The sequence below is a fragment of the Xiphophorus hellerii genome, chromosome 20 (genome assembly GCF_003331165.1).
Source record: "Xiphophorus hellerii strain 12219 chromosome 20, Xiphophorus_hellerii-4.1, whole genome shotgun sequence".
Classification (NCBI taxonomy): Eukaryota; Metazoa; Chordata; class Actinopteri; order Cyprinodontiformes; family Poeciliidae; genus Xiphophorus; species Xiphophorus hellerii.
In genome coordinates this window covers 16,370,990-16,395,154 of record NC_045691.1, presented here as the reverse complement: position 1 = coordinate 16,395,154, position 24,165 = coordinate 16,370,990, and the positions used below count along the sequence as shown (strand labels likewise).

The 24,165-nt window shown below is 36.4% G+C and overlaps 1 protein-coding gene across 1 annotated transcript; it reads right to left on the bottom strand.

Annotated features, from left to right (window-relative positions):
* Positions 1-266: 266 nt before the first annotated feature.
* LOC116710868 (sodium- and chloride-dependent GABA transporter 2-like) lies at positions 267-24,165 on the bottom strand. Its single transcript, XM_032550151.1, has 15 exons — positions 23,763-24,165; positions 23,311-23,495; positions 21,591-21,725; positions 17,660-17,800; positions 17,316-17,403; positions 14,826-14,958; positions 11,304-11,438; positions 11,044-11,147; positions 10,022-10,146; positions 9,560-9,672; positions 8,341-8,478; positions 8,094-8,196; positions 6,236-6,336; positions 5,514-5,684; positions 267-801 (listed from the first exon to the last, which is right to left on the bottom strand). The coding sequence occupies exons 1-15, from the start codon at positions 23,768-23,770 to the stop codon at positions 655-657; spliced, it is 1,827 nt and encodes a 608-aa protein (XP_032406042.1). The 5' UTR covers positions 23,771-24,165; the 3' UTR covers positions 267-654.

Here is a 24,165-nt window from a genome sequence, read left to right as displayed (position 1 = left end):
AGTTGAACATGGTAGTGATTTATTGTAGATGTTGTCTTGGTGCTTGTTACATTCAATTGTAGAAATATAACAAAGTTTAAATAAATGACCTTGACCGTATTATATTGCTAAGAAATAAACCTGAACTCGGTCAAAGCAGGAACTGCAGGTCAGACTTAAAAGAAATGCAGTAATTGAAAAAACAAGATAAAACAGTTAACAAAAAACAAAAAGTCAAAAGTAAAAAATCAAATCAGTAAAATGAATCCAAAAACGAATGCCAACAATTCTCTTTATTTTTTAATAATTTTTATTTACTTTTAAATGTATTCATTCATTTACATACATTTTTGGGATCGTATTAAAAAATGTATAACAGCATCAAAAAGAGAATGCTAATAATGACCAAGTCCTTGGCCATTAGGAACATTGACACATGAAATTAGTGTATTTTTGTTTATCAAAATATCTTTCACATAAATCTTAAAAGCACTACAGCACTGTGCATACATCGTTTACACATAAAACTTCAAAGTTGCCTCTTATGCAGGTTTCAGACCAGATCTGATCTGTAAGTTGTTGTTGCTCTTAATAATTTTCCAAAAACACAAAGCTTACAAAAATGCCTTAAGAATAACAAAAATAACCATATTTATATCTTTACCAAAAAGTGTTTCACACTTGCATCTCCATCTCAGAAGCACAACTTCCCTTGTATCCACTAACCCCAGGTGTAAGACCGCTGTCCGGGTTCAAAGGGTACCGCTCAGGTTGCTTTGTGTTGCTGTTCATCTTTTCAGGACGGCAAAGCTTCTGGAGTTTCTGTGGGAGCAGAAGCAACTGAGTTCATTCACCAAACAAATGCCCACTCCACTAAACAAACAAGCAGTGCTCAATGGATGGTTCCTGTTGTTCAGACTTCTTCTTCTGACCTTCCAGTGACCTTCTTGTAGTGTTTAGTAGAAAATGTCTTAACAGCAATCAAAAGATTTTGTCCAAATATTGTACTCCCCCTTTGGGATGGGTTTTAATAACTTTGTGATCTCTTTATTTATCAATGGTAGATGAGGACTTAGAGTCTAAGTTATGGTCTTTTGTTTAAGCCTTAGACAAAAACCATAACTCACGATTGATGGCACAATACTGCATCTATGCTGTTTTAGATTTAGCTAAATGTTGGACCCACAGTTGGAACTTCAGTATGCCACCTATAAAGGCTGTTTCTGAAAACAAAAAAAAGCTATAGTATAATTACTGTTTATTGGCAAAAAAAATTAATTTCCAAGTTTTTAAACAACTCACAAAAATACAATTTGGCGTTTATCTTGGTTAATGTTGGGGGATGAAGAAATCCAAAGAAATCCAAGAGTTGCTCAATGGCTGCTCTCATGGTTTCTTTTACTGCAATCTTTTAAAAAGTAATAAAATACCATTGACTAAAAGCAGATAATACTTTCTAACTATGGGCACCTCCAATAAAGACGTGTAAAAAGCCTAAAAATAAACTGCATTCATATGGAAATTATGATTACTTACAAAATCTCAGAGAAACAGAGCAACACATATCCCTGACCATACCTAACAATGTCCATGAGTTACTTTTAAAAAAAATAATCACAGTGCTCAGTAATGTTTAATTGGTAATCTAATCTAATATCTAATTTCTTTTATCCACTGGCCACTAGGCCAGATGAAGACCCATGTTTTATCTTGCCTTGCACAGTAAGCAGGTTGTAAGCATGTAAAAAAAAAAATCTACCTGTCAGAGAATTGTGGGAAATCAAGTGTGCTTTGCACCCAGTAGAGGCTCTCAGAGAGCCAACTGGATGTTTCAGAGGCATGTCAGGGTATGACTTCTCTCATGCAGCGATGTTATTATATAGATGTGTGGGTTAAAAACTAAAACACTGCCGTTAGCTAAATTAAAATGACTAAACGTCTTAGGGAATATTCTAACATTTTGGGGTTTGTACTGTATGTTGAGTTTTAATAAACTTTATGTTGGGATTCTCTTCAGGAAAACCAGAAAAGAGATTTGGGTAAGAAAGTTTGAACTTTGCTCAGTATTTTTCCGAGCTGATTGTAGTTGTTTGGATAGCTATAGTTAAATTCCCTCTCTCTGGTAAAAAAAAAAAAAAAAGAGCAAAATTATTCACTATTACACAAGACAGTGTTTGGAATAAAAATGTGTAGAGCTGTCATGTGTTCTGCTTGTGTGTTAAAGGTTGTAATTTTATGTGTTAAAACTGTCCTGCATTATTTGTTCTCCTATATCAATGTGACTCAGATTAATCTCAACTATGGCAATAGCTGAATGACAGTATGGTGTGGTGGGATTTATGTATTTGCTTTTCATAAAAACATTAGCAGACTTGCTTGTGGTGTTGTTGACAAGGCGATGCGGATGTGTGTTTATTTGCATGTAAAGCAGAGAAATGTGATCAGATCATTAAGAGTGAATTTTAATACCACTTTAATACCAGGTGTGAATGGTCAGCCTTCACCCTGCCTACTTTTATCTGAATCTGCCAAGATGCAAGTTAGCACCAGGTGTGAACAGGGTCTGACTCTGAGCCTTTTGGGGTCAAACACTCCTGGAGTGTTTGGAAACAAACAATGACTGTGTGGAAAAGAGCATCACAGTCACTGTAAATACAGAACAGGATGTATGATGCTGTGGGTCTATTTAGTCTTTTCAAATAGCCTGAGAACCTTTTAAGAATGCATGTAGTCATGAACTTGAAAGTTTTTAAAGAAATATTTGGTAGAAAATTAAAGATGGATTGTCTCTGTGACTTTTAGCAGGATAATGACTCCAAATATCAGGACAAAATAACACAGTAATACACATTAACACAGGGAAATTCTGCAAAGAGGAACAATCAAAGATCACTCCTTTTGTTTGCCATAGGAGAAGACTAAATTATCTACAAAATCAATTAGTGCACTAATTATTGCACTAATCAGTGAGAGACTGAGACTCTAATTGGGACTCTAATTGACTCTAATCCAATTGCTAATTGGGAAAAGATTAATTAGTTTGTCCTTTACACAAATCTATATTTGGTAAATGTGGAGGATGTCATAAAGAAGAAAGTGAACAACTGAAAAATACAGGTTTACATTTGAGTGATTAATACTGGATTTATCATTTTCAAAGCACTTTTTGGTGTCAAGCACTTTTCTAATAGTTTGAAAATGTAATACAAATAAAAGTTAAACCCACATATGAGTTACCTTATATTTTATACACCAAAATCATATACATTTCTGAAGGTTTTTTTCTTTTCTAATATTAATAATAGTTATTAGATGTTAAGAAAGGCAGCATGGCAGGTTGTTTAGCCTTTCTGGAGAACATGTAAACAGAACCAATATTTAGGCAATCAAACATCCAAACATGATCATTTGAAGATGCTCTGAAGCTCTAACCTACCCCTTCAAAACTGACTGAAATACGAACTAGGAATGAGTCTGAAAGTAGGAGATAATAATGTGACATTTGTAACCTTGGCTACGGTACCAGCACCCACATGAACCTTGACATTAAAATTATTTGCCTAACAATCTAAGCAGTGATATTAATGGGAATAATCAACGTGAAGAATAAGATTTAAGTGTTTTATCTAAATAAAATGCTTTAGGTAGAGTTGCATCTAAGTCCTTACAAAGCTGTGACCATCAGTGGGTCCTGTTTGTTCTCAGAAATGTCCTAATGAGTGACTGTGCCTTTTTGAAAATGTGATTTTATCTTTTCCATTTTGCTAAACTAACTCTTATCTTAATTCAGTAATTTATTTTAGTTTCCGTTGGCAAACTAAAATATTCTAAATGGACAGAAATAAACACCATAAATTTACTAGTCATTGTGTAATGAATGTACATTACATGTTTCACATTTTAAATTCAGTTATTGAAAAAATAATTATTAAAGAAGACAAAAGTAGATATAACATTTAAATGCATTTAAATGGACCTTTTCAATCAAACCCTTTTAAAGGCAAAATATGTGGTAATGTGAGAGTTTGTTTGTCCAGCTGTTGCAGCTATCGAAAGTGCAAACTGGGCCACAGTCTACAAACAAACACACACATTCTAATTTGTGTTTTGTTTTGTCCAGAGACGAGAGACGAGGAAATCGCCTTTAGATTGCCAGTTGGAGAACGTTGTGCTATGAGCTGCTAGCAGAAATCCCATTTCTAGCTTAGGTTGCGATTGTTGAATAAACCAAATGTTATGAACAGAACAGTGAAGCCGAAGTAGCAGAGATGCAGCAATCAGGCTTTTCCTGGATGACACAGATTTCCAGGTTTCCTTTGCGATCTGCTTTGACTGATTCTGACCTTGACAGGCTACATTTTTTGTAACAGACAAAAAAAAAAAAACTGCAGCTTTTTCGATAGAGGAAATAGTTTTGAAGATTATCTCAATAAATTCATAACTTTACATAATTTTCCGTGCAGTCGTGCAAAACTTTCTGTACAGAGTTCCTGGATGTTTTAAAAGTAATAGTAGAAATGTGTTATTATTTTTACTATATATGTACATAAACATTTACCTAACCTTTATTGAACTAAAAACATGCATCACAGTATATGCTGATGTTTGATTTATTTACAGTTAGAAAGTGGTTGGAGTTCTTAGTTCTGCCTCAATGTCCTGAAAGGTTGGAGCCCCGCTACTTTTATATGTGTCGCTACTTCAAAATAATTAGCTTATTAGGTGCACTCTGTACAAACAGGACAATGAAGAGGCAATATAGCCATTTGATAAAGATGTGTTAGACCAGGGGTGTCGAACTCAGTTTGATTTTGGGCCAAATCAAAAATCTGAATGTTCTTAAAGGGCCGGTTGTGCCAGAATGTATTGATAAAATCCATTAAATTGTTAAAATATCAATAAATCTGTTTGTTTCAGCATTCAGTAAGCATTTCTTAAAATTAAATAATATTGAACATCTTTTCACACTGATTTTGTATCCAAATTATACAAATTTTGTGGTGCTAATTTAGAAATATTTGTAAGGATTTTCTTTTACAAATTTTTCTCTAATGTATGATTTTAAATGTGACTTTTTATTAATCGCTGCATCAACCATGGACTATAACTCAAAATCAAGGCTGAGCCAGCAGTCACTTAAACTCAATATTTTTGGCCGATTTTGAGAAAAAAGTTTCAGTAAAATCAGAAAGAAATGTGGGGATCTGTTGATTTTGTGTGAATTTTGCAGATTTGTGAAAAATTGGAAGGACTTATTGATGTAATTTAGAGTCTGGAGGGCCACATAAAAAGCTTCGGAAGGCCTGATTCGGCCCCCGGGCCTTGCGTTTGACACGTGTGTTAGACCAACTGCACGTCTAAAAGTTGCAGGACATGAAGCCTCAGGGACTGGAGCTTGAAACCTCTGGATCAGAGCCAACGAAGGAAAAATAAGCCGATTCCAAGCTCTAGTGACTGTTGCATCTCTTCAACATACTTCTCAAATAAAGTGTATCATTATACTCAAGCTCAAAACTGGATTTACAAATTCATACCTCCAAAAGCGTTCCCTCCATCTGAGTGAGCTTAAACAGGATCCACAGTGGAACCAGGAGAACGCAGAAGAGTCCGAGGAACCAACCCAAAGCATAGGCCCAGGTAGGGTAGATGTAGGTTTTATTGAACTTCAGAGGCTTGTATCTCACCACAGAAAAAATAAAGGTACCCTGACAAAAAAAACATAGATTTTTTCTTGCAGTTTGTGTTATTTAAACATAAAATATTTTTCCTCAGAAATATTTCTAGCTTTATTCTGTGCCTTCCTTTATAACTGAGAAGCCATGACCCTTTCTTTTACCAATTTCTTCTAAATCTTTCAGAGTATCGAACAAATTTTAAATTAATTTATCTTTTTATTTAAAAAAGGAACTGAATTATTTGTTTGTTTGCATCTCTAATATATTTCTAACACTTGTATAAAAATGACTTAAGTTGTTAAACGAAAAATCTGCAGAATGTGCCAATCTTCGTATCTAATTGTTCAAAAATCGTCAGAATAATTCATAGAATAATCTTCCACTGAAATAATTATTAGAAAAGGCCCTACTTTTTTTATCAGCCTATGTTAGATTGGATAGTGTATCACTTTTTGGACTTTCTCTGGTTATCTTTGTCTTGCATTAGAATACATTTGATAAGCCTGGAACAGTTAAATGTGACAAAAATAGGCAAAAATTCATTTTCTTTCTTCACACTTTCTACCTATTTACTGACTCACCAGACACACAGTAGGTGTTACGTAAAGCCAGCAAATCTTCATCAGAGGCCATGGACGGTAACCAATCATGTCTTCAATGTTATCATAGAGACGATCTGCACCTGTTCAGGAAAATCAGAAACCAAAGCATTTTGCACAGAGCACTAAATACAAATTTTAAAGCACGTCTAAAGTCAGATGGTTTAAATCTTATTCTTCACATTAAATTGCAACAAGAATGCCTTTAGTAGTATACTAGCAATGTGTGCACATTCACATATAAAACCTCAGCAGCAAATGCAAATTTGACTAATGCTGCACAGACAGTGTGTCTCTCTGGAGGTATAAGAAGATCTGATCATGTTAGACACATCCTGAGTCAGAAATTGATCCAATAAATACTCATGTTTTAATTTTATATGAAATATTTTGCCTTGTTTTGTTAATTTATTTTTATCATGGTCACAAAGATTGTGGTTTAAATTACATTTCCTGTTTAGTTGCTATGCATAATTCTGCCAGATTTACCTCTTTTTTTTTTTTGCATTTGCCCTTTAGAATTACATTACAATGAACTAACACTTCACACGTGTCAAGCTATCCCAGGAAAGTCCATTGTAAGCTGGAACACGATCAGAACATTTTGTCAAAACTGCTGACTGACCGCAGCAATCACTGCCTGTGGACACGCGGATCAGGGCGGCTCTCTATGGGGAGCAGCGGGTGGAAGACGCTGAAGAACCTGAACAGTCCTCAGCGAATGGCATCGGGTGCAGCACATCCGGGATAAGATCACACACGCATTCCAAGAATTGATGAAATTCTGTAACCTAATCATGCAGCTTTCTGAAGCAGCAGAGGAGTCAGAGCTTCAAACAGAGGTCATTACTGTCCAATACCAACAACGTTATCTGTGGCATTTTAATAAGGCCTTATCTAAAGTACAGTTATTAAATTCTCATATACTTTGATGTGTCAGTAAATTACATTATCCTGTTTTATGACTAAGTCACTCACAGTCAGCCGGTGGCCATGACAAATACCATTAAAATTGTTGGTACTAGGTACAAGTGAAGAATAAGAAGATCAGGAAGTTTTTTGGTTAAAGTTACTGAACTCATTATTAATCAGCAGAGCTGCGCATCTCTGAAGCTCCTCCAGAGTTACCAGAGGTTTCTCAGCTCCTTCTCTGGCTATATAACCTTCTCGGATCTTTACGGAGTAGTGACGTACTGATATCAAATTGAGATCTATTTACTAATTAGGTGACCTCTGAAGGTAATTTGTTGCACTGGGATTTTATTTAGGGGTAACAGAGTAAAAGAGGTTGCATAACAATATAAAAGTTTCCTTCAACCTTGCACTAATACACTTCATTTTATCGGCTAAAATCCCAATAAACTACTTTATTGGGACTTTATCACAAAGTTGTCACATGTTGTAGCATGACAAAATACACAAAAACATTAATGGGCATAAATAATTTTGAAAAACACTTTTGTTTATTCTTGAGGGAGTAAAGTGTCTTTTTTGTACAGCTCTTCATAAATACATCCATCACATGTTTACTTACTTTACAAAAAAAGAGACACAGGAAACTTTGTGTCTGTGTTTGACCTCAGCTACACCACTCAACATGTTTCTCAAAATTGAGTTTTTATAATCTCCACGTTGCAAAGCCTCTTTAAAAGCCTGGGGGGTTGTTTTCTGGCCAAAAAACTGTGGACAAGTTGTGCAAATGCAGCAGGAAATCTCAGGTTTTGGAAAGTATCAGTGTGAATAGCACCATGTTTATAGTAGAGAACCACAAAGCCAACATCAACTTGTTTGTGATTTGCTGAAAATAGGCAAATGTTTCAGGATTGATTGAGGAACTTACCATATATCCATCCAATTGCTATGGATTGACACACTGAAAGTAGGAGAAGATTATTGCCGCTGCAAACATAATGATCAAAGAGTTGGAGGAAATATAAGCCCCCCTGCAGGGAGAAGAAAGGCTCACCATCAGGTCAAACACAAAAGCAGAAGACTCAAATGTCTAAATGTTCAGTAACTCACACTTCCAAACAGCAAGTTTAGTTATCGGATTAAGTGTGTTTGTTGACAGCACTCAGAGTTCTCACCTCCGTGACGAGAAGGAGGCCGAGAAAGAAGCAAACAGCGCAGAGACAAAGCAGCAGCAGTTCTCTGCGATAAGCTCTTCGAAACACAGAGGGGAACATATCTGTCACTGAGGTCATCAGGCACTCCAGGCTCACAAACTGATGAGACAAACACACAAATTAAAAACTAACAGATGTCATAAGATGGAACTAATATCAGACTTTTTAACTTTTTTAATTCAGACAAAGTTGGGATAACGGTGTGGGGGACTGGATTTCAGACATCACATGTATTGTTTTTCCATCAGACATCTAGATGGGTTGTGTAACACGGATGGACACATTGAGGTTTCCAGTCCATTAGAAGGAGAAACAGTGTGATGCAGTCAGCAAAAAGATAAAACAGAACAAAGTGGTAAAATATTCTGAAAAACTGTCATATTTTCCAAGCCTCTTTTCTTCCTCCCATCAGCTGTTGGACTCTAAAACCATCACTGATCCCAGCAAAATCAAGACATGTTTACATACATGCTGGCATTTGCACAATCATTTTTCAATAACATTTATGCTGTTATTTGTCTGTGCTGCACTGATAATGCTGTATTATCAACAAATTCCCTGTTGTGTTATTATTATTGAACACATATGCACACTATGTACACTGAAAAAAGTCATCCTACTCAGTTGCACATTACTTGGATTGTAAATATAATATTTCTGACAACAGCAAATATGTTTTAAATTACGACAGACAGACACTAAAATTGATCTTTAATTAACCTTTATTTATGACTCAATTCAAAAAGTGACAGTCAAATTCCATACTTTACCAAATATTTCTATAGCTGAAATGTGATCTTATTGAAAAGTATATTTGTGTACTTTGTCCACCTTAAACTATCGTTTTCTGATCTTGTTAGTATTTTCTGAGAACCAGAACTTTTGGTTTTGCATAGGAAACCCAATTATGAGCACAGAGGCCATTAAAGATTTTCTTTTAGGTATCTGACCTGTGTTTACTATTTCTGTGTATCCTTTATATTGTAAATGTTCTTATCTTATAGTTTATTTTCTTATGTCATGTACTTAGTTGTACTTTATGTCAACCAATATAAAATTTTTTTTTAAAAAAACACATGAGCAGAGTGCTAACCATTGGAGCCAGCAAGCACTGAAAAGAAACTAAATAATCCAGGTTTGATAAATAAATAAATTCATTGGGATATTGTTAACATTTTACCTGTGTGTCTGCACCCAACAAGATGACCATGACGAAGAAGCAAACAGCCCACAGCTGAGGCAAAGGCATCATGGCTACAGCACGAGGATAGGCAATGAATGCCAAGCCGGGTCCTGTTGGAATTAGTGCAGCATATTAAATGCAAAACAAAAAATAACTGTCATTTTCACCCTACTTACTGGAAACATGAAGTCAACAATGAGCTGTGCTTAAGTTTCTCTCTCTAAATATCTGAGTATATTTATTGGGATCTACACTAAAATCATTTAATATGTAATTTCAGAAATATTATTCCAGTAATGTCTGAGTTCAGCATATTTAAAATTTAACTTTCCCAAACATGTTCAAAGCATGATGTTCCCTGAAATCAACAAACGCAACAACCATTGTGTCCTACATATTAAATCAAAGTGGCACTGATGACAGGCGTGTTACATTTTCAAACAAAAGCAGACATCTCACCAGAAGCAGCCACCTGGGATATTGGCAGTCCTTGTTCATATGACATAAATCCCAAAACAGAAAAGATGGCAAACCCCGCCACGAAACTGGAGCCGCCGTTCACCAGACACAGAACAAATGTGTCCCTGGGGAGGCAGACCAAAAATATTTCTCATGTTTGAAAATAAAACTAAATAGAAGAAAAAGAATTGTAAATTCCACAGAAAATATGTTTTACATCAGATGTCTTAAAGTTTATTGAAACATTTAAATTGTGTTTTCAGCTCTAACAATTTAAACTTTGAAAGTATACAGTTTATTAATGAAAATAAAGAACATTCAAGTTACTTTCCCAGAACTTAGAATGTAGTTTTTGATTCCTTTTCAGATTAATTTCCCTAAATGTTACTTTATGGTAACTTTTATGCTCGGTGTACAAGGTCACTGGCCGACACACACTGAACGGCTTTGTTCACCTCCTTTGCTGCCATTGCTAAAGTTACAGACAGACTACAATTATAAAACAGAAAATACACATCATCTTTTACAACTTCTTCTGTTGGCTGATTGGCCCATTTCAAACTCTACCAGTGGAATCCAGGTGAATGGCAGAAAGTCTAGACTGTGTTGTGAAGTAAGATTGGAATTGAGTGGACGAGTGTAGGAAGGTAATGGCCCGGTTAGGTCAGAGTAGTAACCTGAAAATTTTGGGAAAATATTCTGAAAGTTTGAAAAATTAATTGCAGCGTAACCACCAAGTAACCTGTACGTTCTGCCAAATAAAAGCAGCTTTGCAGACAGATAAGTTACCTTAGCGCACTTAATAGTACATTTTTAGAGCACAGTATTATTATTTTGAATAAAATTGTACATTAAGATTTGTTTAATGTTGTAAATACCAGGAATCCAACTTGATTTTAAAGACATGAGGCATTACAACTTTGCTAATCTCCCAATGATGGTTTTCTTCCAAATTAGTAAAACAGGACAGAAGAACAATAACTAGGGAATTAAATGACTAAATTCAAAAGTATTGCACTTACTTGTAACAATCATTTTTATACTGATTGTAGCTTCCCAGAGCTGTCAGACTCCCCTGACAAATGCCAAAAGAGAAAAGGACCTGTGCACCTGCATCCATCCAAACCTATACACAGACATCAGCACAGCATCAGTGAAAAAGCATTTCAGAAACTTCTGTGAAAGAAGAAGTCTGATGTATCTAATGTGTTTATTGGGCTCAGACTTCCACTGGAAGCAACCAAGCTGTGAGCTTTTGTTTGTCTTTGAATTTATTACTTACTTGAGGGTCCACCAACCTTGTAGGATCTGGATATAAGTAGAAAGCCAAGCCATCCATCGCTCCGGGCAACGAGAGCCCACGGGCCAACAGAACGACTAACATCACATAGGGAAACGTGGCAGTAAAGTAAACTACCTATCAACATAAACATAAACGTTAGATTGTGCCTAAACCACTGGAAAACACTGAATTATAACAAATTTCTAAAGAAGAATTAAACACATTACAAGTGTTGTTTTTTATGTTAACAGAAATTTTGTAATATATTTTGCACCAGATTTATGAAACTATAAATCTATGTGTGCTCAAAATATTTATGCAGAATCACCACAAATATCAACATGTCTGCAATTCCTTTAAAATTAATTGCATTTTCTAATCTAACTTTTAAAAACACACGTAGATTTATAAGTTGATCACTGTGTTGAGGAACTATTAATTAGAAACTCCCGAATTTCTGACAACTTGAGGAATACATAAAATGTGATTCAACATGCGGAGTTCAATTTCTTTTCACCATTTCTCTGGATGGGAAAGACAAAAACATGCAATTCAGATATGAGCTGATTTGTATTTGTTGGAAAATATGTACAAGTGCAACTCACCTAATTTGGTTATATCTACAGTAAGTGTGGAGTTTGCATTAAATTTCAAATAAGGAGAAGATGTGGGCAGTAATTGATGGCCTATGCCCCAGCAGAGCTAAATAGCAATGCCCCTGGGAAACTGTTCCCAGATTTTCAACACTTTTCAGAGAAGTTCAAGCACCTTCCACTTTTTTTGTCACAAAAATGTAAATCTGGCACCTGTTTTGTAAGATCTATGTGACAGCTTTACTTTTCTCTCCATAAAAATAACCCAGAAGCCGAAATATTTCAGACCTCTGTCCTGTGATCACTAAACATGATGTGTTTAGCAGCCGATCGGCTCTTTGCAAGCTTGTTTTTACAGAAAAACGGAACTCCAACATGATTGTGAATGAAAGAACAGGACACGGAAGAAAGGATGTGGAGAGAAAAAAAAGGAAGAACAAAAGTAAAACATTCAGCAAGAAGAAAGCACAGAAAAAGGATAAACAAGAGGAAATCTGAGTCCCCTTTCTGATTTCACAAGGTAAGCATTAGTGGGATGATGGTTTATTCTACAGTTAGCCGATTACATGGTTTAAATGCGAGTGATTTAAATGCAGTATTTGCTGTGCAGTCTTTTATTCATTTATGTTTTTTTTATTTGGGCAAACATTAATCCCTTGCAACTTCAAAGGTTTAAGCTCTGCCATTTGGCTTGTGAAGGAAAAATTTAGTAGCAAAGTTTAAATAAATTTGAATGTACACTTTATGATGTTTTTATTAAAGGTTTGCACTCAGTTGCAGCTCAACAGGATATATGCTCTTCTGACCCTCCTCAAATAAGTGAAGAACAGGGTGTTCAGCAGTTAGAAATGTGAGACATGGCTAAGGTGATAAGCCTAGTTTGTAGAAGTTCAGTTACTAGTATCTGTTTAGTCATCAGCAGAGAGACTTTTTGGAGAAACGCCTAACGTTGAGCTGTGAATGTGTATGCAACTCTGCTCCACTGGAACTGACAGATAAGTAACGTGTAGATTTTTACCTGACACTTGAGCCAGGGGGTGCGACTAAGTAATGTGTGATGTATCTAATGCAAATGAGGGGACGTTCAGCCCCAAGTCAGAATTCATCCGATTCTCACTGAGATGTGAGCTTTGTATGTTTTCTCCATTTGCAAATGTTAATTAAAGCTGTGTTTGTTCTCTTTTAAACCTGAAGTTTGGTCTCGAATTTTGTGCAACTTAACAGGCTTTTTAACACATTTAATGAAGCTGTCTTCACCAGTGTTGTATAGTAACGAAGTAAAAATACTTCACTACTTTACTTAAGTATATTTTGGAGTACTTCATACTTTCCTCGAGTATGAAAATTTTTGATGACTTTCACTTTTACTTCACTATATTTCCGAACTTAATTGCGTACTTTTACTCCGATACATTTTCAATGTGTGGTTTAGTTACTCGTTACAAAAAAGCGAGAGAGAGAAACGCAAGTGTTTTGACCCCACCTACTGATTAGCAAGTAGGCTACCGAACAAAGTCCGTAGCCTGCTTGCCTGGTCTTGTTCATCACCTCCAATAGGATACACCTGTTTCGCTTCTCCCATTGTTGGGGAAATCAGAACACCTTACAGCGGGTGGGGGGGGGACGACGAACAGAGAAGAGTGCTGCCCGCACTGACGCGGCTCAGGGATTACGTGACACGCAGCGCCGTGCCCTATCATGCACTGTAAGCTATGTAATGTGTTTGAGGCAGTTGACCAAAATCCCGGACAATTTTTAAATTCCCCCCGGACATCTTTTTAGGTCTGAAAAGTAGGACATGTCCGGGAAAAAGAGGACGTCTGGTCACCCTAGTTCAATGGGGGACAGAAGCCATAGCGATAGCAATTTAGACTAAATTTAACGAATATAGGAAAGGCATGCAAGTTCAAAACCACAAACCATTAACATGTGCTACTCTTTAAAACTGGAACAATTTATTAGCAGGTTTCATTTTGCCTGCACTTGGTTGGGTACATTATTTTAAGTTTATTTGACAAGTTTACCAAAATATAAGAAATGTCATTCAAACTTGCCTTGTTTTACTTTTTACTTGTACTTTTCATTACATTACTTGAGTACATCCATTTTTACAGTAATTTCCATACTTAAGTACAAGACGTTTCAGATACTTTAAGACTTTTACTCAAGTAACATTTCAGTCAGTGACTTCGACTTTTACCAAAGTCGTATTTTGGAGAGGTACTTGTACTTTTACTTGACTCTGAGATTTCAGTACTTTATACAACACTGGTCTTCACAGCTTGTTTATTCACTTTGCTTAGTGAGGAAAAGGTTTTCTTCTTAGCTGGATCAAGATTAGACGTTCTAGATCTGTTTCTCCCAAAGCTTGCTACAATACTTGATATAAGAAGCAGAAGTAGTCAAATTGAATTTCAACAGAAAATTCTCAGGAGAAGAAAAGAACATTTACACATTCACATTATAAATGCTCCAGTTTTTTGGTTCGTCAGGTGACTGCTCCATATTTATTGCTTTCTTTTTTAACTTAGTGCATGCAAAGTCTGACACATGTCTTATCCATTTATCCCTCTGACGTGTTTCATTTGCTCTAAAACATACTTTGGCTGCATGTTGAGGTTATGACAACAGTTCCCAACAGTAAAATACCACACCCAAAATTTGCTCTTTATGAGTCAGTCCAGCTCTTATGACCATATAAAAAATCTGAAGAAAACTTTTACAACTACCTAAGAAACACTGCACATTTTTTTTGGATTATTCTTTGAGTTGATGCCCTTTAATTCATACCAATAATATTTTTAGAGAGATCCTTATATGTGGACCAGCTAAAAGAGGTATATTTTGGAGCAAAAAATGCTAAAATAATTTAAAATGTCATCAGTACCCCATTCTAAATGGCAAAGCGTGCCTTCAGAGGTAGCCTTACCTTTCCAGTGGATCGCACTCCTTTCCAAACACAAAAGTAGCAGATAATCCAAGCGAGTAACAGGCACAAGACCAGCTCCCATCTTAAGCTACCAATTTCCTCAATCCCCTGAGAAATGCCCAGAACTCTTCTCCTAAAAAGATAAATATATGCATAATGTTGCCAAAAGACAAGAATAAGAAATATCCCCAAAATATAAGTACAGACATTGCAATATTTCAAAATAATCAAAATGTGGTGCATTTAATAAAATCTAAAAGAATGAGAAAAAAAAATCCAACTGTTTGTTAAAAACAAGCAAATACAGTTTATTTTTCACAATAAAATAAAAACACTAAAAACTAAAAACACTATGCTAAAACCCAGTTTATTTTAACAAACTTTCAAAACTTAAATGGACATATTTAATTTAAAAGAGGGGTATGCATTAATGTCAACTGGAAACATGTCCGTTGGTGGAGTTAAACTTCTGACAGTCTTTCAAATGTTTCTATGATGACAACACAAATTTTGTCTCTTGTAATTTTTAAAGCAAGTTTAGACTAGCCGTAAACCTAGAACCTATTTCCTAGATATGTTGGCAATTGATACTGCTTTCATTAATTGCCAAAGCAACTGATACAAGCAGCAATTTATTTAAGAGCCTTATTTGGTTTGAACAACAGGTCTGGAGGGAAAGGCTGTGGGCTTGTAGTATGAAGAGGCAACAGCTAAAATCCTTTCACTCAGACTATTGGCAACAAAAACACAGTTTTAAAAGAATTCACTAGAGAAGAGCCGCCAGTGGTTTATTGAAAAACAAAATCAACAGCACCAGTTTTACTTAGAAAGTTTAAAATAAAGTTTGCATTGAAGCAGCATTAAATACATAAATACTGGTTTAATAAAGCCGAAGGAACAGGCATCTGACAGTCTACAAAAAGTAGAACTGCAGCGCAGGATGCTGTCAGGGGAACTTAGAAAAGTAGCAGGTTAAAACTTCTTTGAGTCTTTGCTTCCAAAGTATATGTGATGTTTTTGATTTGTTAATTAACTTTGAAATTTGGCAACTATTTTGCTAAATGCTTATTGCAGTGAGAGTATTTCACACTAAATGTGTGCTTAAAGTGTCCAAAGATGGAAAGGTAGCAACAAATTACAGAAAAAGAACTCAGCTTTATATATATGTGCACTGTAGGCACAACATTATGACCACCTATCAAATAATGTGGTGCTCACCCCAGTTTCACTGCTAACAGGTCAGGTCATTCGAGATATTGATTATGCTGTTCATCTAAAGTGAAGGTGTGCCGAGTTCTGGCACCAAGATGTTAGCATCAGATCCTCTTAAGACCTGCTGCCAGGTGTGGCCCTCATTGTTCAGACTTGTCTCTTCTGAACATCCCAAAATGCTCAATTAAATTGACATCTGTGAAATATGTAAAATCATATTTCACATATAATTTCACAATGAGCACAAAACTCATTGTTGTGCTGCTCAAACAATTCCCAAGCAACATACAGTACAAACATCAAAAAATGGTGTTTCCATGAAAAGATGGAAATAAGGTCTGCCAATAGATAGGCTAGAGATATGTGTAAAAGTAGTAACTATATGGATGGCAAGATCCAAGGTTTTATAGCAGAACATCACATAAAGCCTCCCAGTGCTTTTCATCTTCTAATAGAGCATCCTGGACTCCTGTGTGGCTTTAATGAACAACACACACACTTGGAATCACAGTGACGTAGAAGAAAATCTGATTCGTCAGATTAGACTACTTTTTTCACTGAGCAGGGGTCAGCTTGGTCATCCCGACTGGTCTCCAACTTGTTTCATGTTCATCAATGAGTCTTGACCGCTAATGACACTGGACCTCTATCCCTAGATACTGACCACTGCAGACTGAAAACATCCTGTAAGAGCTGGAGTTTTGGAGACGCACTGACCCAGACGACTGACCATCACTATTCCGACCCAATTTGGTCATTAAAATCCATAAAGGATACATAAATGTATGTATTTTACAGGCACATCATGTCATTTTAAAGCAAAATAAAGCAACTATGTCACCTTCAGTTGTTATAAAATTTGTGTCTATGTCAAACATCAATTAAAAGTAATTTAACTCTGCAAATTTACACCTAGAAATTGGGCCTCTGCCTCTTCAAGAAGCTTCTACTCTTTCTGACACTCTGCCTTCATAATGCTTCTCATTATGCTTTTAACAATTGTTCTTAGAAGATTTGGACTAAGAAGAAGCTTGTATGATAAGCTCAACTGGTGTAGTTTCACCAGGTATTTGCTAATTGCTGAGCTGAGTGAGGAAGGTGAGGGAGAGAGGTGCTCTGTGAGGGGAAACTCGGCTGGAGAAAATGTGTGGAAAAAGGCGGCATTTTGTTTTAATTTAAGTAGTGGTGTCTCTCACGTTTAGTTACGTATAGGAAATACAATATATCTAAAACATGGCGGACGGATCAGTAAAGGAGGCAGGCATGAATTACACTTACTCCCAGAACTCGGTTGCAGGTGTTGTTGCATTTGCAGCTGCTGTCCAGTTGGATGACATGTTTTTCATATCAAATTCAACACAAGACTCTGATTAAAGAAAAAAATCAATCAAATAAGTGTGCAATGCACTGTGTATGTGAGAAATATATATTCATATATTTACACTTATCAAATTTAATTCAAATCCATGTGAAGCTTAATTCTGGTCAGCACTATATTTCAAGTGAGAAACTGAAGGTTTTGTTCGGAAGAAAAGTTCAGGATCAAGTGTGATGTTATTAACACTATAATTCTGATCAACATTAACAAAACATTTTATTTTAATTTCTATTTTTTGCTTTACCCGTGTTCCAGGAGTTTCTGCAGCTGGCCCATGGAAGCTCAGCGCTGAAGGATGAGAAAAGGTAGAAGAAAGCCCACGCCTGGATGACAATGTACGACACAGCAGCGTATGCAATCACTACCTGCGTGGCGTACCCGATACCTGAAGGCACAGATGGGGTCAGAATGGGTAACTTTAGGAAAATGACTCATATGCAACATATGCAGCATGTTGCAGAAATAACTCAGCTTGCTCCAGTGTGTTTTGTGAAACAAATATTGCTAAATGACCTATACATCAGATGTCCTTCAGTTACTTAGCAAAGTAAACCAATGAATGCTATTCTTGTAGCAAGGCTATAAAGTTACTCATACAACAATCAGATCTGTTATTTTAAAAGGAAATCTCATGTATTTATCTACTGTAAATCTTTGACTATTCTTTTCCAGGAACATCACTTTTATTATTTTCAAGCAGATACCTCTTTAAATGCATTTAGTTTAACTTTTATGGCACCTAAAACTGAATTGCGGAAAAGAGACAGTTTATCTACACAAATCATATCACTTACCCCAGTTTTGCTGCAAACTGGACCAAACGAATTTATTAATTTTTTTTTTTAAAATAACAAATGCACTTCCTGGTATCCTAACAGTCTGCTCTCTGATTGCTATTTACAGCATCTTGTGAAAGCATTTATCTCCTGAATTTTTCCACATTTGCTATGTTACATCCCTTTTAGTGGAATCAATTTTAGTGGAATTGTATGTGATAAACCAACAGAAAGCAGTGCATAATTTCAGTTTTGTCATTGTTGTTTTAGAACCTACCCCTGTTTTAAACTTAACCACATCCTAGTAATTGAACTATCTGCTGCATTTTGTCAAACTCAGTTAAATAAGCTGAGCAGACCAGCTCTGGGAAACATACAGTCAGTCACATCACAGCAAAAGCTCAGCCAGGACACATGTTTAATCTATGGAAGAAGAACATTAAGTTGTTGTTTACAAATGTTTTTTAAGAAACCTCAGAGGCTTTCACAAGACAAGCATACTCTAAAGCAGTTGGATACATTTCATTTTGGGGTTTCCAAATAAAGGAGGATGAATACACATTTATCTATCAATTTAAATATATATAAATAATTTCCCTCATCCTCACAACTATATGCTTTGTGTTGATCTACCATCTATAATCCTAGTAAAACATTTATAATATTAAAAACATAAAATATTTTAAACATAGTTATTAAACTCTATTTTTTTTTTTTTATTTGTGACTTTTTGCCCTATCTGTAGCGGCCTGATATTTGCAGCTGTCTCTTCTGAGTATAGTCAGACCCCGCGGCGTCCTGTTTAAACATCACACATTATTACACAGATTGGATAACAGCTGCATGTAAAACCACTGCACCTGAGCAAGATAAAAAACAAACCTTTTTGCTAATCCCATCAACCATGCAGTGTGCGTGACAGATTGCATGCTTGAAACACAAAGTTAGGAATTTGACGCAAGTTTCCCTTAGGCCCAGACACCATAACATGTCAGAACCAAGAGTTTAGTGCAGCTTTAACGCCTTTTCCCACCTTTACATCTTGATAAATTAGGTGTGAAGAACGCTATGTTTCAGTGTACACATTCTCCTGTATGTCTAATAATCCATCACATGGAGCAGCTGAGCAACAACAGACAGTTTGCTGTGTGCAAACTTTCATCAGGTTTCCCAGAGTTCACACGTGCTGATTATTAATCATAGCTTACCAACGGACAATTGTTCTTTGTGGGAAACTTCTTTTGCTTGTTCATTTGGGAATGAACAACAGATTCCTCTTTGTTCTCATGTGAGACTCTGTATTTGGGTTATTTGGACTTAAATTTCTATTTTGATGCCAGTGACAGGAGACTTTCATTGGTCTTTTCAGATTAAGGGAATGCCTAATTTTTAGCTGCTTGTAGATTTAGATGACTACAGACATTTGTAGATATTATTTAAGATGATGGCTTTATGTCTAGACACATGAAATCCCCATTCATTGGCCCTATTACAATAGTCCAATCTCACGCAAAAAAATATATATATAATATTGCATTTAATTATTTATTTTTTAATATTATTGTATTGTAATTACAGATTCCTTTCCAAACAGTTACATAAATTGTATTTTGTCAGCACACTTTACTTTTGTTTTTTAATTACAATGAATGTTACATGGAATTTTGTCTCTACTGTACAGTATGTAATTCATTTTTGTTTTTTAAACTTTATCTTCGTGTGATTGCCTGTATCACCATCAGTTTTAAGTATAAATAAAAAAATGTCTCAGGCGTTTAATAGATAAAAATTACCTCATGAGCTCACATGACTACTTTACAGATGAAACCTCTTCAAGAAAGTTACCAATACCTTGATGTCTGCATAAAACTTCATAGACATGCGTTTCTTTTTTTTTACTTTACAGAAAAACCCCTGAAAACCATCATCCCCTTTACTCTATAGCCCCTAAATGTAATGTAAAACCAGTCCCTTTCAAAACTTGCTACATTACTTGATGGAGTTCATCTGGGTGTAATTTATTCTAAGGTTTGTTATAAGATAAATTAAGTAAGGAAGAAAAATGAACACTGCAGTCAGTTCTCTTCTTTTGAAAGCTATGGATAGGTTTGAAGACGGGTAGGTTAGGAGACAATAGTTTAAGCTTTGAAGATCTGATGGAGTGCCTTGTCAATCCATCATTCAACAATGTAAATAGTCTGGCACAAATGCAAAACCTGCAAAAACATGGCTGGTCAAACAAATGGGCAATCTGGACAAGGAGAACCTTAATCAGAAAAGCTGCCAAGAGCCCGATGGATACTCTTTACTACATGCAAAATACTATTTGTGATGGAGGTGGTGTGATCACCCTGAATCACACCACCTCAGTGGTTAAACATGGTGGTGGCAGCATCATCCTGTGGGTATGCTTTTCTTCAGCAAAAACAGAGAAGCTGGTCTGAGTTGATGGCAAAATGGGTGGAGCTAAATCAATCAATCAAGTTTATTTGTATATCACATTTCAGCAGCAAGGTGTTTTACATAATGGAAACACAAAATTACACAGTGCAGTCCTGGATTTGCTCTCAAGTTTGTCCTCTTCTTCATGCAGCAGTTCAGCCTTTTGTGACCGTTAGGTAAAAAGCTGTGTATTAGTCACATCAAACGATTGAGAGTGTGTGAAAAAAGCAGTGTCTTACAGTCCAGAAAGTAAGGTAAGTGTCAAAATGGCCAAGTCAAAGTCCAGACCTATATCCAATAAAGACGCTACAGCAGGAAACTGATGTTCACACTGACTCTCTCCATTCAGTCTAACTGATCTTGGGCTTTTTTGTGATGAAAAATACGTGCAGATTTCAGTCTCGGTGTGCTAATAATTAGATGCTTACTCATGAAGAGCTGTGTTATTTTGTTTTCTCACTGTGTTGTTCTTGTTTTTCTAAATTCATTTGCTCAGAACTATTTTCAGACTTAAAAAGTGTTGATGCCTTGAATCATTTTCCTTCCACGCCACAATTATGAGCTATTCTGTGTTGGTCTGTCACATAAAATCCTAACAAAAAATAACAATGTTTTTGGGTGAAACGTGACCAAATAAAAAAACAAGACTGTTGCAAACACTTTAGCAAAGCACTGTAAATAAATGTGATGACTTTCCGTCATAATCGATCAGTGGGAATTAACTTTGAGAGTGGTGGTGATCTAAAGTTTTTTGAAGATTTAACAGTTTTAATTGCAACTTTTTTCTTTTAATGTGTGAACTGAGGACTCAAAGAAATTACAACACAAAAGAGTTTTTGAGTTTGTTGCATTACTGGTTTTGTTTTCTTTACAGTATTTATTTTGCATGGAAGTGTGGTTAGGACTGAATGCACTGGGCGGAAGTGGAGTTGCATTGAGCTCCTGTGAAACACAGACCTTCAAACAGGGGACAGAAGTGCCTCCAGCAGGTGATGCAACCCTGGGATGTGTATTGCCCCATGGCTGTCTCCAGGAGGAACATCGGGATGCCACAGGCAAGCAGAAACAGGATGTAGGGAATCAGAAATGCACCTGAGAAGAAAGAGAGCCAAATAATCTATAAAAACATCTTCTAAAGACACTTTACACACAGGGTTTTTTTTAACACCAAGTTAACTTTCTAATGGGAATATATCATTATAAATCTTTGTGATGTATTTGTCATTATCATTTTATTCGTTATCACAGTCGTGTTTTTTATTCTTCTTCACTTTATATTATGATCACATGTTGCTGACTGACATCAAAACATGAACCCTATTTCAGATATCTACACGTCTCAATACTCAGATTTTGAGGATTTTTCTGTTTGTTTCTTTCTGACAAATACAGACAGGCAGCAATATCAGTAAAAGAAAATTACTCTTTTCCTTTTTGACTTTTGAGTTTACAGTCTTAATCAAAGTTTTTCAGTCCCCCTTCAGGATATTATTAACAATATTTCATTAAGCTCTGCTTTCAAATGCGTGTTTCAAAATGTTTTCAGCTCAGTTTGGCTTAAATCATTTGCAGGCGTCTCCTAAAACCTCTCTACACATATCAGCCATAACATTGACAAATGAACCAATTAACACTGATTATATCTTCCTTGAGGCACTTGTCAGTGAAAGGCATATTTGGCAACAGCTAAACATTTTGTCCTCAAAGTTGATAGAATCTGAAACAGGAAAAATGTGCAGATTTAAGGGTGTAAGGAGCTAAACTGGGATGGTCAGTTGACTGGGTCAAAGCTTAAATCCTGAAATTGTGTTCCTGAGGGGTGTTCCCAGTTTGGATAGTTCAGTATCTATCATGGTGGTAAACTGGTGTCAGGATTGTAAGAGGCCAAGGCTCACTGCTGTACGCAATGATGATGATGATGATGATGATGAGGGATGGCCTAGTTGCTCCGATGCAACAGAGGAGCCAAAGCACCTCAAACTACAACTGCTTATTTGCTTGATATTTAGCTTTGAACAGAAATAGGTACACACTCATACAGTGAATTGAATGTTCCCCTTTAACTTTGTTCTGTGTTACTTTTTTGACTTCAGTGTTCATTGTTCAATGAAAAAGAAGAAATAAAAAATCTGATTGTTAATTGTTTGCGTCAACTTGTTGAGGTAAAACATTTTCTCCTAATAGATTTGCAAGTGTACGTTTATGGAAAAAGCAAAAACACCTTCACTTACTGGAAATCAATTTAAAAAATGAAGGGACTTCAAAAGCAGAAATTAAAAAATATATTTTCAAGACACAGACTGCATCTAAAAAGGGAAGTCAAATTTGGGGGAGTGTTTGCTCTCAAAATACAAAAACTGGTTAAATTTTATGCCATTTCCATCAACACAACCACATAATTATTAGAATAAACTTAGGGGGAAAACACACGACAATGGCCAGTGACATAGGAGAGCTAAAGAGTTGCATATTTATTTATTTATTTATTTATTTATTTATTTAGCCTATTTATTTATTTATTTATTTATTTATTTATTTATTTATGCCAGCTCAAAGTTACTGCTGGTCCCCCATCTGGTCACCCCTTGGAAAACATTTTGGAGCCGCTCCTCTTTTCCAGATCTGGAAATCCCTTAAAGCAAATTTCTACACTTTTCTCTTTTTTTTCAGGACCTACCTCCTCCGTTTTTGTAGCATAAGTAGGGGAACCTCCACAGGTTTCCCAGTCCGACCAGCGTTCCCGCTACGGCCAGTAGGAACTCCAGCTTGCTCGCCCACTGGCCGCGGTCCAGCAGCGGGGTCTTCTTTCCGGAGACGCTCCCCTGATTGGACCCGTCCACGCTGTTTGCTTTCACAAACTCTCTTGACATGTTGAAGAATTGAGAGAGAAGCTATCACTGAGAAGCCCCTGCGGCTCTGTGACTATTTTATAATGCGCACTGTTCAGACCCTGGCTAAACTGGTTTACTGACTCAGCTGATCATTTTGGCTCAGAAGCTTCAATAAGTTTAATTGCTGGACTAAAGCTTGCAGGATTACCAGGAGTTTCACTTGAAAGATTTGTTTTAAAGCGTGACATTTTTGGGGGGAGTTAAAGCAGTGGGGGAAATATAGACGGTGAACACTTACCCCTCCATCTCTTTGAGCCCCCTCCCCACACAAAGCTCCGTCCAGGAAACACAGGAATCCGATCAGTACTCCTCTCAGCTTGAGCCACTGGGACAGTAGTTGTGGTTTCCGCGGGATCCTCTGTGATGTAATTACACTTGAACTGGTTGATGTCACACACACCAAGTCAGTTTGTCCCCTGATAGGGTTGGAAATCATGCCACTTCCGCGCTGTACTTTTCCACTGTGGCAGGACCACGAGTGGGCCAGATTAGCGCAGATGCTGATTTAAACCAGCCAGCTGAGTCGTGTCTGCTCACGCAGTCCACGCTGGAGAGATTTTAGTGACCCGTTAGCGCTTAGTGTGAAGCGGTGAGTCCGTGAGCAGTGCATCCAGATCTGGACCAGTAACGTGCGGTCAGGG

Excerpts from the sequence above, each read along its gene's own strand:
- LOC116710868 (XM_032550151.1), bottom strand. Across the intron at positions 11,148-11,303 it reads CAAGGTTGGTGGACCCTCAA|GTTTGGATGGATGCAGGTGC; the intron begins GTAAGTAATAAA and ends GTCTGTGTATAG. Across the intron at positions 8,479-9,559 it reads TGTTGGGTGCAGACACACAG|TTTGTGAGCCTGGAGTGCCT; the intron begins GTAAAATGTTAA and ends TTGTCTCATCAG.